This window comes from Telopea speciosissima, chromosome 5 (genome assembly GCF_018873765.1).
Source record: "Telopea speciosissima isolate NSW1024214 ecotype Mountain lineage chromosome 5, Tspe_v1, whole genome shotgun sequence".
NCBI classification, from domain to species: Eukaryota; Viridiplantae; Streptophyta; class Magnoliopsida; order Proteales; family Proteaceae; genus Telopea; species Telopea speciosissima.
In genome coordinates this window covers 61,930,623-61,947,065 of record NC_057920.1, presented here as the reverse complement: position 1 = coordinate 61,947,065, position 16,443 = coordinate 61,930,623, and the positions used below count along the sequence as shown (strand labels likewise).

The 16,443-nt window shown below is 39.4% G+C and overlaps 1 protein-coding gene and 2 pseudogenes across 1 annotated transcript; 1 reads left to right on the top strand and 2 right to left on the bottom strand.

Moving 5' to 3' along the window:
• Positions 1 to 892: 892 nt before the first annotated feature.
• Positions 893 to 4,224, bottom strand: LOC122660907 (purine permease 1-like). The gene is made up of 2 exons (XM_043856165.1): positions 3,397 to 4,224; positions 893 to 1,264 (listed from the first exon to the last, which is right to left on the bottom strand). The coding sequence occupies exons 1-2, from the start codon at positions 4,180 to 4,182 to the stop codon at positions 914 to 916; spliced, it is 1,137 nt and encodes a 378-aa protein (XP_043712100.1). The 5' UTR covers positions 4,183 to 4,224; the 3' UTR covers positions 893 to 913.
• A 3,389-nt stretch (positions 4,225 to 7,613) lies between these two features.
• On the bottom strand, positions 7,614 to 10,509 carry LOC122660908 (annotated as a pseudogene).
• Positions 10,510 to 14,563: 4,054 nt separating this feature from the next.
• LOC122660909 lies at positions 14,564 to 15,600 on the top strand (annotated as a pseudogene).
• Positions 15,601 to 16,443: the final 843 nt, after the last annotated feature.

Genomic DNA, 16,443 nt, shown 5'->3' with positions numbered 1-16,443 from the left:
GATAGCTATGTGTTGCCCCCTTAAAAGCCAGTATCCATTGGGTCCTTCCTCTTCAGCTCCCCAAAACACTTTTTTATTTTCTAGTAAACAGAATTACTATTGAAGAACGCGGATTACATTCTTGGGATCTGAGATTGAATCAACAGAAACATAGAGATTGGAATTGGGCCAAACTATCCTATCCGTAAGAGATAGAGCCCTCCTGGCAAGGGAATCAGCCTCAACATTGGCTTCACTTGGAATATATTGAAATGAAACCTGGTCAAAATAAGTAACCATATGTTTAATATCAGTGACAATCGGCCTAATTGACACTGATATTAAAATAAATGGGAATTTAATATTTATATTATGTTAATATTTGGTCTTTAAAAGCAGTGTATACATTGTGTTTATATGCAAGGAGAAGGTTTTTCAAGTCATGATTGGGCTTCCATTTCTGCCAAGTGATAGATTGGAATGAATTGAAACTTGTAGATGAAGTAAAACCCTTGTTCACCTCCTCATATATCAAGTTTTAGCCAAAACGAAGTTTATATGACAAACCAGATCATTGAAAAATCTAGGAATTTGTATGGAATTACGTACATGAGAGTAAATGATTGAATTTGGATCTAAAATTCGACATATGTTCTACTTCTAAATGATGTCTCTCATACTTAACAAGGAAATAATAGCCTAATAAATTTGGTTTTTTTCATTGGCTAAAACAAAAAATTATAATCACGACCTCTTTTTGGAAGATTTCTAAATAAATAAATGATATGGTATTTTCCATTAATATTAAAAGGGTTTGGTATTAATTCATTTGATTATCAAAACATTATTTGTATCACAATAGAATAAGTTGACTTTCACTTCACCAATTCTAGCTAATCTTGGCCTTGCCACTTACATGCACAAATAGCTTTTCTTAGAAATGTGGTGATGGAGGATGGTGTTGAGGATCTCCTGGTTTTGGGGTTTGATTGCTTTTCTTGCTTGCTTTGAACTCACCATAGAAATAGGAGGCAAAACCCCATAATGACAAAACGAGAGAAATCCCCTTCTCTACATTGAATGACTCATGAAAGAAGAAAACAGCCAAGATCTCTGTAACTGGTAGTAGAGTGGTAATTATAACAGCTGCAAGTAATGACGAACCATAAAAGATGACACCAATTGATCCTAAGAAGAAGAACTGCCAAATAACTGTACTACATGCCACAACCAAGTAGTACTTGCTTTCCCCAAGTTCATACTCTCTTGCTTCTCTTCCAATGACCTACAAGATCGATATTAGTTATAGCCAAAATTAGCAACCTCATTAATGAATTTCTTAATTCAAATCTTAAAATTTTTACTTATTATTACTCCATCGTGTTTAAACACCTATGAATGGAAAAAGGGGTTTTCTTCCCCATCACCATGTCTAGTGATGTATGACGCTCTACTATTTGCCACATGACAGTACATGTGTTAGTCCATGTGATAGAGAACCAAACAAGCATCTCATTGGTATAATTTCAGCTAAAAATGAGAAAAGGAAATAGCTAAAATTACAAAAGATGTCATTTTGTATCCATTTGATGACATTTTGATAATTTTACTAAAACTTTGAATAAAAGTTTGAGCAACTTCCCTCGCTTAATTTCTTTGGACTAAAATTTGGTTATTGAGATCTTTGTGAGGTCCCATCATATGGGTTATCCCATGTACTGCAAGTAGCAAATAATGAAACATTATACTTCACTCGGCATAGTGACGCTTAAAAGGACCCATAACAAACAATGAAGATGAAAGGTTTTCCTAATATTCACTCCACAACTAGGAGAAAATAGTAGTGTCTCCATCAATACCTAACTCAACCTGGAACTGAGTCAAGAAGTGGTGGACTGGAAGTGCTAGTTAGCAAGAGAAACAAAGTACAACAACGCCTAGCACAAACTGGTGACTATCAACCCTTTCTAGTAGGGGTTTAGGTACTGGATGAAGTACACAGAGTTGGATCCTCAATAATCCACAGAGCTACAGGGCAGTGAAGTCTCACCTAGTTCTGAGTTCAGTGGTAGTTCACAGGAGGAATCACACAAGTAAGCTATAATAGGAGGTTGACAAGCAACCAGAGAAACTAAACTACCGAAAGAGACTAAGAGAACAACAGAAAAGGTATATATATAAGAAGCAGAGTAGACTGACAAACATAATAAGCCAAGAAACAATAATAACAGATAAACAGTAGTTTCAACGTTTATAAACTTCATGCATGATAGTTATTTTTAAAGTCATTGATAATATATTAGGTTTATAGATTTTCGTTACATGTTCACAATATGAGTTTTTCAGCGTAACATAATTTTATAATTCATGAGCATAGTATGAACTATTTCCTTCTCCCTGAGTTAGCTATTCATCCCATAGCTATTATGTTTTTACAGGGCACACACACGTGGAGTGTCAGTGTGCTGATTGCATCTGAAAATTAGGCTAAGGGGAATCGAATCCAACCTTCCACGTTTTCTCCATCTTGCATCGATTCATCTTGTCTCATTCAGCCAACACATTAGGTGGAAGATTGTGCTGACCATTGCAGACGCCCCACCCCTCGCCCACAAATCTTGGTCACCTACCCACATGGGGAAGGGTGGAGACACATTTGAGCCTTCCATGGGGCGTGGATCCCACACCTTAGAGGCGGGTCTCACACCCCTATAGAAGATTCAGATTTGTCCTTACCCGTCCCCATGTGGGTGCCAGATCTGAACTGCTCGCCCACCCCTCTTTCTCCGTTTATGATACGTTATTTTATTCTCATAATTGCATTCGAATTGCATTGAATGCAATTCTGCAGCCACCATGGACAGGTGATGGTAAGGTGACTCTTAATCATTTATTGTGTTTACTGTGTTTCTAATTTATTTGACTAATGTTACCGACCTTTGCCGTCAGCATTTCTATCTCAATTCCTGAAAAAAAGAGGGGATTTTTGGGCTGTAGCTCTTAATTGGTAGCATGTCAAGTTACGGACACCATGAGGTTGGTTTCTACGCTCAAGAACCCTGTTCGGGCAAGGCAATCAGGCAGGGGTAAGGTAGTCATTTTTTTTTCTTATTGTGTCTCAATAGCACAGTCTTGTCGGGCAGCTCGATAGTAGAAGATCCACATTGTCAGAAGAATCCAGATCCTCTACTGTCAAGTTACCAGACAGGACGGTACTACCGAGACACAACAAGGCAAAGAATGACCGCATTACCCTTACCCGAGCGCCTTCCCCGAGCTGGAGTAAGATAGTATTTTCCGCTGCGATTGTGTGTGGGGCGCATGGCAGTACCGGACAGGCAGAAGTAAGGAGTCGGATCCCCTGCATGTACGTGCAGATGATCCAGGTGAGAGAGAGAGAGAGAGAGAGAGAAGTACCTCAAAGTCTTTGTTTACGAGCATCCCTATGGTGCAGAAAAGAGTGGCAAAGATGGAAATAACCAACTGCATCTCCATGACGAGGGAGTAAGTGATGACCTGCTTAGCTTTCTTGTAAGTGAGCTCCACCATGGGTAAAACCAACCCATACAACGCAGACGATGCAATCGTCAAGAAGAAACCCATAAAGTACTCCTTCTTAGACTCATTAGCCGGACGGTCACCACCAGTATGAAGGCCAAGCACCACCGCCGCCAACGTCAACAAAAAAACCGTGTTGATAGAGTAAGATGTGAACTTCTGCCTCACTAGAAAAAAAGCAAAGAAAGCAGTGAAACCCAACTGAGATGCAACTATAAGAGAAGAGGTGGAGACAGGCAAACGTGCCACTCCATAAGCATAGAGGTAGTTAACCAAGCCGGTGAGGATTCCAATGACGGTGCAGGCAATGAAGACGAAGGGCTTCATAAAGAAGAGTTTTGTGTCATCATCAGCTGAATCACTACCTCCTCCTCCTTTGTTGCTACGGCGGCGGTACAAGTAGGACGCCGCGAGAGTAAATAAAATGAAGGGCCACCCACCAGTCTGCAACCAACTTGAGAACCAAATTCGGTTACCACCACGCGCGAAGTAAAGCCGCATCAACAGTGGACCGCCGCAGTTCCCAATGCCTAACATTGCACAGTTTAACAGGAGAAAGGGTTTTCTGAGATATTTGCTTATCTTGGCATCATCCTCTTTCTTCAGCACCTGCTGGTGGCTAACCTCCATGTGTTCCATCTCCATAACTGTTGGGTAGACAAACCCAAATTTTCTATTCTAGAGATCAAGAGATGGAAAGAGAGAATGATTAATGAGATCTTGTACGACTTCTAAAATAATTGAAGGGCTTGAATTAATTGGTTAATTATTTTGTTTGTTTGTTTGTTGGACTGTTACTATCACTCTTATGTTCCTTATCAATTAAGATTTAAATAGCCTAAGTTCTCCTGCAGAGAGAACTTTTTCCCTATTTTCTTTGGCTAAAAGGTCGCAGCGCTCAAGCACTATCATAATAAAACATTGATGGTAGTGCTCCATCAATCTTAGTCATTGATTTTCTGACATAAAATCTGAGCCGTTGAATTTTTTAAAGGACAAACAAAATGATAACTTTCTCTTTACCCACCTAGCCGGTAATTAGATTCATCTTCTTTTCCACACACTGTCCCCTAAATCCCTTACCCTTCTTCTTCTTTACCAATCTGAAAACCCTAATGGTATTTCACTCTAGCCTTCGAAAGTAAAATAGAACCCTAATATTGAAGATAGAATGAGAGGTTTTGCCTTCCAAACATGAAATGGAAACCTGACCATTTCGGCAACTCTTTCCAGCCAATCCATCACATACTCAAATGCCAAAGGAGTCATTTGTTCTTCTTTCAATAATTCTATAGAAACCCCATTTCCAAACACTTGTTTTTCAATCAAATTAAGTTGTCAGTGAAAACCACTGACGTATGTATCATTAATGGATATCAATCGGAGAACAAGGGGAAGGAATCCAGCCATCATTTCTACCAATTGAAAGAAACCATAAAATCAAAATTTTCTCAGGTTTCTTTTTTGTAAAGAAACCATAAAATCACAGAACTTTGAACTTAAGCTGAAAAGTTCCAAATAAAGAATCGATGAAGTAGAGAGGAATAAGTAATAAAAGGAGAATCACTGAGCAAGATCCGTATAAACCAAGCCTGAGAGAGTGGATTGGGCCTCCGCCGATGGTTTTCATTTGAATAGCGATGGGTATTTGCTGCCTCTCATTCTATCTTCAATATTAAGTTAGGATTCCACCTTTGGAAGGTTGGAATGAAATGCCATTACAGTTTTAGATTAGTGAAGAAGAGGAAGAGGTTGTTGGCAGAAGAAGATGAATGCGGTTCAGATTTAAGGGACTGTGTTTGTAGGAGAAGACTGCTCAGATTTGGGGGATCGTGTTTGCAAGAGATGAATAATTCAACGGCTATGTGTTTAAAGAGCAGGTAACGTGCTCTAGAAAAATGAATGTTTCAGATTAGATGATGGTAATTCAACGGTTCAAATCGATGGAGTACTGCTACCATTACTTTATAATGGCAGCGCTCAAGCGCTGCTACCGCTCGCCCATTTTCTTTTACACTTTTCAAGAAGTATGGTACTAGTGTGGCAATTTCTTGGACTGGGGCCCATCGCCTACTACAATGGAGTCAATGCATATCTTTATATATTCATAGGGGTGCTGTTCTTTGTGCCACAGCGTAGGCTACGCCCAGGCACACGTGCAGGGACATGACCACCTCGCCCCCAATGTGAGTGCCTATGTGCTGAGTGCAGACTGTGATCATGGCACATAGAACATTCTTCCATAATATATATATGGCCAAATTTTCTCTGTGCGGGGTGCAGATCGCGTCCAACACATGGAGGTGGGCAAAATAACCACCCTGTCTCCCTAAATGACATGCCTATGTGTCTGGGCGTAGGCTGCGCTGCGGCACAGAGAACATCAACCCTATATAGAGAGAATAAAGTAGAGATCAGAGATGGAAAGAGAAAGGAGTGAGTAAGAGAAAATGGGATGAGATTGAAGGGCTGGTTGGTTTCTTTGACTGTTTGTTGAAAGGTTTATATGACCCTTATCAATTAAGCTTCACATAACTTCTTGCAGAGGGGTCACATGGTGAAACTTGTATTAATGGAAAGTGATCGAACGTGGTAGGTTGGAGATGGATCTGGATTCTGGACCTGTCCATATTAATCCGTTGGATCTAAATAGTAGAGTTTCCTAAACCTTTCAAGAACTATATTACAAAAAAAGAAGTATATTACAAGTTGCAATATCTTGGAGTGGGACCCATAGCCTACTACAATGGAGTCCATTCATATCTTTATGTCGAAAAGAACTCTGTTCCTATCTTTATAAATTCATATTTGCATTAGTTCATGATTTTATTTAGAAATAAATGTGAAGAACAAAATTGAATGATTTTAACGTAAAGACGAAAGTATTCTTTGTATTTTTTATGGGTTTGTACTAAAAAGTTTAGCTATAGCTGAATTTTTTTTTTTTTTTGTTTGTTTTATTTTAGTTGAAATGAATCAAACAGCTCGCTTGAAAAATGAAGTATTTGTTTCAATAAATCATTTTCCTTTTAGAAAGTTGGTATCTTGGCCATGTTGTTGCACCAAATCTCTTCCCTAATTATATTTAGTCCATTTGTTTTTATTTTTTTTGGATTTAATAATAAAATGTTTCACCAAAATTATGGAAGGATGGAAATTTAATTTCATTCTTGAAGCAATAAAAAAATTGCAATTAAGTATTAAAATTATGTATAGCGTGGTGTGTTGGGCAGTTAAGAAGCGTCATTAAGGGTGTTAATTTTGAACTAGAATCGAGAATTGGGGCAAACCGAACAGGCCTGCTAGGAACTGAAATCGACCCACCCAATAACTTATTGGACCAGTTCTGAATCTACCAATAAGGAACCGTTGGAACCGGAACAAATTCACATCCTAACCTTATATATTATATAATTTTTAAGACTCAAGGTCATGAGAGCTAAGGTCAAACCCAATATATTTTTAGTCTTTCAATTTTGGTTGGTACCACTTGTCTCAAGATAAACTTCGAGAAAGTTGTCTGAGGTGGCATGGACATGTTCGATGGAAGCCTTCGGATGCCATAGTTTGGAGGAGTGACCTAATTCAGATTGAAAGTACCGATGGAAGCCTTCGGATGCCATAGTTTGGAGGAGTGACCTAATTCAGATTGAAAGTACTAATAGAACTAAAGGCAGGCCTAAAGTGACCCTTGGAGAAGTGGTGAGGAAAGACATGCATAGTTTGGGCCTTGTTTCAAGTATGAGGTTTAATAGAGCTTATTGGAGGGCAAGGATCCGTGTAGGCGTCCCAATTAATTTGTATAAGACTGATTTGTAATTGTTGTGTTGTGTACATTTTCTTTTATTTTTATTATTAATATTTTTTCTTCGTAAGGATCCAAGTAATCGACCTCATTTAGTTGGGATAAGGTTGAGTTGTTGTTCTTGTATCTCTGTATTAAATTATTAGATAGTTCATGCTATTGGAGTAAAAGGCTGGACAGGAACCATGCTAAAAGGGTTTGGCATTAATTCATCTAAATATCAAAACATTATTTGTATCAAAACAGAATAAGATGACTTTCACTTCACCAACTCTAGCTAATCTTGGCCTTGCTCATTGAGCGATAAGCCACTTACATGCACAAATATCAGCTTTTCTTAGACATGTGATGATGAAGGATGGTGTGGAGGATTTCCTGGTTTTTTTCTTAGACATGTGATGATGAAGGATGGTGTGGAGGATTTCCTGGTTTTGGAGTTTGATTGCTTTTCTTGCTTGCTTTGAACTCACCATAGAAATAGGAGGCAAAACCCCATAATGACAAAGCGAGAGGAAATCCCCTTCTCTACTTTGAATGACTCTTGAAAGAAGAAAACAGCCAAGATCTCTGTAACTGGTAGTAGAGTTGTAATTATAACAGCTGCAAGTAATGAAGAACCATTAAAGATGACACCGATTGATCCCAAGAAGAAGAACTGCCAAATAAATGCACTACATGCCACCACCAAATAGTACTTGGTTTCCCCAAGTTCATACTCTCTTGCTTCTCTTGGAATGACCTACAATATATTAGTTATACCCAAAATTAGCTACCTCATTAATGAATTTCTTAATTCAAATCTTAACAATTTGATTAACCATAACTCCATCGTGTTTAAAGTTTAAACTCCTATGAATAAAAAGTTAATGAAAAGAAAAGGATTTCGTTTATTTATTTGAAATGGTGTTTTCCATTATTTTCTATGTTGCTTGTATATTATGCTCCCTTCTTTTATCTAATACAAAAAATAAAATAAAATCTGAACTCCTTTTAATTAAACCCTAAATTAATATAGTGGGCATGCAGGGGAACCACTCACAAAACTGTCGCAATTATGGCAGAATATGACAAAAGCTAATCCCTAACGTGGATATTTAATTGCGTGGGTCTGGGCTAAGGTGATCAACTTGGGTCAAGTACCCATGCCATCCCTACCAAATTCCAACTCAATCCAACTGGAAGTCTGAAACTCATACCTAATATCAGCCTTTATAATATATATGGGCTAGCTTTAACTGGTAAAATGCATCGGGTCGGGTTGCCGCTTGCCAATAGTCACCCAAATTTATACTATCAGAAATCATATAAATGGTGATGAATTAAAATCCTCTGCAACACAAGCATTTGGTGATGCACTATAGTGCGATCTTGAGAGCTTGACACGTGTAAGAAATTTTATCCAACAATGAGTGTTGGATGCAAAACAAATTTTTTTTTTTTTAACTCAACATTATTGGACATCGCATCTTCCACTTATCAAGTTCTCACACCTACACTGTCGAGGATATTTTTTAGAATGCTCACCTAATTGGTTTTTTTTTTTTGTTTTTTTTTGTTAGCAGTCATAACCCAACAGCGAAAAGGCAATTGAATTGGCCCTAATAACGAGGCAAGCTAGTCCAAAAGTGGTGGGACTGTCACGAGAATCACGACTCGTTGCTATTTAGAATCCCAAAAAATGATGTTACTTTTGGGGGTTTCTACTTTCTACACTCACGACATGAGCATATTAGACAGAAATTTTTTTTTTCATTTTTTTGGGATGCAACAGGGTCGAGTTGGGTTGAACGTTATAAAACTCTAGAGTGCAACCCTAAGTCTCTTTAGCTGGGCCCAAGCCCAATCTGATCTTGACTCAGGGTCTGAAAAATCAATCTTGACCTGTCTTTAGGGTCGGGCCGTGCTAACCTTGATTGACCTGGATCATGGGGAGGGGGAAGGGAGATGCATGGGCTGGACTGGACTAGAGAGAAAATTATCAGTTTTACTTAAAATAACACTATAATAAAATATTTATATCAATTATTATCTTCATATATAATATATTATATTACATAATTAGGGGAGATATTTAAAGTTTATAATATATATTATATTAATATATATTTTATAATATAAATTAACATAGGGTCAGGTCAGGCCGGGCTTGGCTCACCCTGAAGCCTCAACCCTGATTCAAAGTTAGAAATTTTCAACCCTAACCTACCTTTAGGGCCAAGATATCTTAGTCCAGACCCTCTTCAAGCTCAAGATAAGCCAGAGCGGATTCGAGCCGATAAGAACAAACTTGCACCTCTAATGGCATCCAGTGCCTCTGGATTCCATTTATGGCATCCAATCACTCAACATGATTGAAGCCTGTCATGGAAAGTAGAGAGAGAATCGTTCAACTTGATTGAAGTCTATATCACAGAAAGCAGAGAGAGTACCTCAAAGTCTTTGTTGACAAGCATCCCTATGGTGCAGAAAAGAGTGGCAAAGATGGAAATGACAATCTGCATCTCCATGACAAGAGAGTAAGTGATGGCCTGTTTGGCTTTCTTGTAAGTGAGCTCCACCATGGGTAAAACCAACCCATACAACGCAGACGCCGCAATCGTCATGAAGAAACCCATAAAGTACTCCTTCTTAGGCTCATTAGCCGGGCGGTCACCACTAGTATGAAGGCCGAGCACCACCGCCGCCACCGTCAACAAAAAAACCGAATTGATAGAGTAAGATGTGAACTTCTGCCTAACTAGAAAAAAAGCAAAGAAAGCAGTGAAACCTAACTGAGATGCAATTATAAGGGAAGAAGTGGAGACAGGTAAACGTGCTACTCCATAGGCATAGAGGTAATCATCCAAGCCGGTGAGGATTCCGATAACGGTGCAGGCGATGAAGACGAAGGGCTTCATGAAGAAGAGTTTTGTGTCATCATCACTACCTCCTCCCTTGCTACGGTGGCGGTGGATGTAGGACGCCGCGAGAGGGAGTAAAATGAAGGGCCAGCCACCAGTCTGCAACCAGCTTGAGAACCAAATTCGTTTGCCACCGCGGACGAAGTAAAGCCGCATCAACAGTGGACAACTGCAGTTTCCGATGCTTAACATGACACAGTTTACCAAGAGAAGCGGTTTTCTGAGATATTTTCTTATCTTGGCATCATCTTCTTTCTTTACCTCCATGGGTTCCATCTCTATGACTCTGGATAGATAGACAAACCCAAATTTTCTCTTCTTTTATATATATATCGAGAGAGACTAAAACTACAGTGATCAGATATGGAAAGAGAGAGTGACTTAAGACCACACAACACATTAATGAATAAACAGTGCAACCATAGGTCATCGTGTATGTTGACCGAATATTGAAATCTCATTACTCATAGTATCATATTTACCATAACAACCCTGCAACAAACCTTCTGCAACTCTACGTTTCTCAGTTAGTTTTTGGATTTTAGTAAACGAGTCTTTATTTAAAGGGTTAAATACATATACCCCTTAAATGCACCCAATATTTGTCATGCCCTCCAAGGGTCTGATAAGTTCACACTTATCCCCTGAGAATTCCACGAAGTCTACACCGTCAATTTTACGCGTTAAATATTAAAGATTTTTTTTATTGATCAAACTACCTTTTCTTCTAACCACTCCTGAAATTTGAAAAGACCTTATTGCCTTGACCTATTTGTTCTTCAGAGACCTTTTTGCCCAGCCCTATTTCTTCTCTGCTCCTCCTTTCTTCTGCTTCTTCTGCTCTTTCATTTATTGTCACCTAGTGTTCCTAATAGCGCAGACAACGAATGCAGTGAAGGAGTTCACCGGCTGATTCCTGATTCTGAGGATTTCAATTTGAGAACCGACCTGAAAATCTGGGATTCTGTGGTTCAATATCTGATAAGTAGAAGATTTTTGGAACAAAGAAATATTGTTGGTAGAACTTCAAGCAGTGGGTCACGAAAAAAACTATACAATTGAAGAGCAGCATATTTAATCAGGAGAAGAAAAATCCGAAAGAAGATTCACAAATTATGAAAATTCGTCAAAATCTAGATCAGTTCCATTTGCAATCACAATCAAATAGAAAAGTCCAATCAGTTCCATTTGCAAACACAATCAAACTGAAAACACCAAAATTTCAGAACTAGTATATTAAAAACCCACAGAGAACGAGGAGAACGAGAAGAAAAACTTGGTCGCTGCTGCTGCTCCTCTGTTTTTTGTTGATGATGATGGACGAAGACAACGAGATACTGAAGAAATTGGACGATAGCACCCGCAATGCCCAGCATCTCCAGCTCCAGACTCTTCAATGCAACGCCCGCGTTGGTTACCTTCAACCCCATCTCCAACGTCTCCAACCCTCCCAACACCATGATCATAAGCCCAATCAGTTCCTTTTCCTCCTTTTTCAAATTCAATTTACGATTTAGGGTTCTTTTTTTGTCCCTGAATTCAACCTGCTCTTGATCTTGACAGCTTCGGAACGAGTTCTATGAGACCAAAATTGAATGGGTTTTAAAGGGTAGAAGGAGTTTATAAGATCTTTGATATGAGAGATAGAGATGGGCTCTGAAGCTTGAAAAGATTTTAATGGTGTATGGAAAACAACGATCGGAGAAGATGAAAGGGGGCACCATTGAGATCCAACAAGGGTTGAGGGAGTTCGATTGCGAAAGGGAAAGGGAGAAAGGGCGATTTGGGTATTTTACTTATTTTAGCTCATGTCATTTTTTTTTAAAATTTAAGGGTATTTTGGTAATTTAGCCCTAGAAAGGGTATAATTGTACATTACCTTCTTCAGGTTAACATTTAACGCCTAAAATTAATGTGTGGACTTAAATGGTTTTAGGGGGATAAAGTAGGGGAGGTACGTGGAATTTTCAGGGGGTGCGTGTGGACTTGTCAGAACCTCAGGGGGGCATGAGGAATATTGGGTGCATTTTAGGGGGGTATATGTATTTAATCCTTATTTAAAATAAGACATGCAAAACTCATGGCGGCAGTGAGAAACACAACTTACGCAACCATGGAGTGGAAAGGGTCAATCAGTCGCGCATGTTAACGATAAAACCCTCTTAGTCAAGGAGTCAGCCACATTGTTAATCTCCCGTGAAATAAAAAAGAAACAACAAGATACAAAAGAAGAAGAGAGGTGAATGATATCGTCCACTAGAGCCCGAATGTGTAAAAGAGAAGGAATTCCACAATTCTAGCATTAATGAGAAGTTGTCTTTCTTACATGGTATTAGAGTCTCTCCTCCAACGATTTTTCCATTCCTTTTCATCGTCATCGTTATAGCACCAAATGTTTCTCCTATTGAAAATGAATCCTAACACGATGTAGAAAATAATGGAGAATAGAGTTACAATCATTCGTTCTCACACCTCTCTCAGATTTCGTTACAAAGAAAGAACCATTGCTACATATTTAAAGCAAAACCCTATACAAGAATTATATCTAAATACCCATATAGTATGCCCAACATGATATAATAGAGGAAATAAGACTCCATATATAGAGTTTACGGCCTCTTAATGGTCCTTCAGAATCAACCCACAAACCAAATGACGGAATACAAGACATCGTACCCCCAACATCTCCTCAATTGTCTTGTTGTCTTTCTTACATAGTGTAGGGTTCGGCCACCATCCTAGGGTCCTAAAACATTCTTCTATTGGACAAGGTCGATAATACCCTCCGTTGTTGCATGATACCCTATTGCGCCCATCTGAACACCATGGTCAAGGGATTCCCCCTTCACCGTGACTTAAGAAAAACTCTACCAAATAAATAAACAATAAAGTTTTCCTAGTTCAGCCATCATCCTAGGTTTTATAAACCCCTATAAGATTTTGGTATGTTCCCCAAAATATTCTCACGATACCTTCCGACGTGCATCTGAATCCCATGGTGAATAAATTCCCATTCACCATGTTTAAGGAACATTCGATTTATAAATAAATGATTAATCAATTAAAAAAAACATGAGGAAATCGAGATAATTTTTTCCGGCCAGGGTAATCAAAATGAGTTCTTCTAGGAGTTATAATAATTGAAGGGCTGGTTTATTTCCGTGTTTGTTTGTTGGGACTGTTGCTATCACCCTTATCCATCGAGGGCTACTTTGGTTGATGCCTTGCCGTGACTCGGGGTGTCAGGGGATTCTAAAGGAACTTGCGGGATGGGTAGCAGGTTACATTAGAGATTTGGACGGTTAGGATTAGCCTTGAAGTAGATCAATGGCTGACATTAAATGTTGCGCTGCTACCACTATTCTAAAATGGCTGCGCTAAAGCGCTGCTACCACTCGCCCAAAAGACTAAAAAGTCGCAGCGCTCGAGCACTGCTATTGTAAAATAGTGCTAGCAGTGCTACATATAATGCCAACCATCGATCTACTTCAAGGCTAATCCTAACCATTCATTATTTTACAAGCCTTTAACCTATTACTTGCTATAACAATGATAGCCGGTTACATGGAGAAACCTAGGTTGGAGGAAACAACGTCGATGCCGGTAGCAACAGATTTTCTCTCTCCTGGTTGGGTTTCTTGCTTAACTGGACGAAGGAGATGAGCATTCCGTGGCAACAAATGCAAACGATGCTGAAGAAAATGTAATTGGTGGCACTCCCTTGGAGCTCTGGAACTTCGATGAGGATGTTCCTTCTGCCCTAACCATTGTTGATTTATAACAAATGTGTTAACAATAGGAAGGGAAAATGCCTAATTTCCTCTCTTATTTTTTCTGTTGGGGGAGAGGGTGATTGGTTCTATTTAATTTGAAGGGAAAATATCATCGCCCTCCCCTCTAAGTTTCCTTAATATCAATCCAATACCCAAGTTTTGAAAAATGATAATGCCCTCCCCTATTTTTTAAATATTATATCAATGGTACCCTAACCGTTAAAAGACGCCATTAAATGATGATGTGGCATGTCCAATTTTTGTAAAACCCCAGATTACCCTTAATCTAATTTAATTCTATTTTTACCCTCATCAATCCCAAGACCCCTTTTACCCTTCATCGTTTTTTACCCCAAATCGAAACCCCTTTTTAATCTTTTGTCCCCTCAAAATCAAAACCCCTTTTTTAGCTTCTGTATCTTCTTCTTCTTCCTCACACCTGCAACATCAAAACGAGGAACACCACCGCCGATCCTCTTCTTCTTCGTCTTCTTCCGCCAGCGCCACCTTCATAGCACTAGAGCCAGCACCACTACCATCATAGCACCACCTTCTGTGTCACTTGGTCTGATTCCCATATCAGACAAATCAATGGAGGCTTGGCCATCCAACTGGTCCTTGACCAAACTTCAGGTTTTTGAGTCTTTGTAACTACTCTTTCTACGTATATATTGGAATTTGGAGATTTGATTCATTTAAATTTGGTAAATTTTCAGGTTGTGGATTTGTCTCCAAGAACCAATACTTGTTTGGGCGTGTCAGCATGAAGATCAAACTCATTCCTGGTGACTCTGTCGGCACTGTCACTGCCTTCTATGTACGCAATTCTGCATTTTCAAGTTCCCTGGTTTCCAAATGCTGTTCTTACCCTTTCCTTCTTTTCTTCTGTAGGTGAATTCAAACACAGACATTATGCGAGACGAATTGGATTTCGAGTTCTTGGGGAATCGAAGTGGGCAGTCGTACACAGCCCAAACCATGTGTATGCTCATGGGAAAGGTGATAGAGAACAGAGGATCAACCACTGGTTCGACCCATCTGCAGATTTCCATACTTATTCCTTTCTATGGAATCACCACCATGCTGTGTAAGTTACATTTAAACACTTATCACAATACATATAAAAAAGGTATATAATTGGGGAAACAATGGTGGGTTTTTGGTTGCAGGTTCTATGTCGATGAAATACTCATCAGGGTTTTCAAGAATAATGAGGCAAGTGGATTCTCTACCTCAAATTCCAACCCATGGTAGTGTACTCTACTTTGTGGGAAGCAGATAACTGGGCCACAAGGGGTGGGCTTGAGAAAATCGATTGGAGCAAACACCTTTCTATGCTTACTATAAGGACTTCGACATTGAGGGTGCCCTGTCCCAGGCCCTGCAACTTGTGCCTCCAACCCCATGAACTGGTGGGAGGGCCCTGCTTACCAACAACTTGATGCCATTCAAGCTAGAAGATACAGGTGGGTCCGCCTGAATCACATGACCTACGACTATTGTGCCGACAGATCCCGCTATCCCGTCGTCCCACGGGAATGTGTTGCAGGCATCTAATCGAATGTTCGATCAGTGACAACTCTTATATCTTTATCATGGGAGTTGGGAATAGTAAGAGAAGCCAAACACGATTATTGTAAAGAAGAATAAAGAGAGAAAATAAGCTTAGAATGGTGATTATTGTTTTTGTTGTGTTGTCTTGTGGTGGGGATCGATCATTCATGGCCAGAGTTTATTTTTGAGAGATATGTTGCAGCTTCCATTCTATTCTAGCTCTCCTAATAATGGCTGACGTTCTGTTGTATATTTAAATTCTGAGTCTCCGTATGGATCCAAAGTCAAAATAAATAATGAAGATGAAGAAGACCTCAAGTCTGAACTCTGAACTCTGAACTCTGAAGAAGAAGAAGAAGAGAAGGGTTACCCACGCGGCCATGCAGGCAATTCAACCCGTTCTCACAGTCTCATTGGTTGAGCGGCTCTATTTCGTTATAGTTTCAGACTTAGATTCGTTCGGCCGGAGGAAATGGTCGTTGCACTGGAGCTGCTGCTATGATGGTAGTGGTGTTGGCGCTGGTGCTATGAAGGTGGTGCTGGCGGAAGAAGATGAAGAAGAAGAGGATTGGCGGTGGTGCTGCGGGGGGCGGTGGTGTTGCTCGTTTTGATGTTGCAAGTGTGAGGAGGAAGAAGAAGAAGATACAGAAACTAAAAAAAGGGTTTTGATTTTTGGGGGTGAAAAACGATGAAGGGTACAAGGGGTTTTGGGATTGATGAGGGTAAAAATGGAATTAAATTAGATTAAGGGTAATCTGGGGTTTTAAAAAAATTGGACATGCCATGTCATTACTTAATGGCGTTTTTTAACGATAAGGGTAGGGTTGATATAATCTTTAAAAAGTTGGGGAGGGCATTATCATTTTTCAAAACG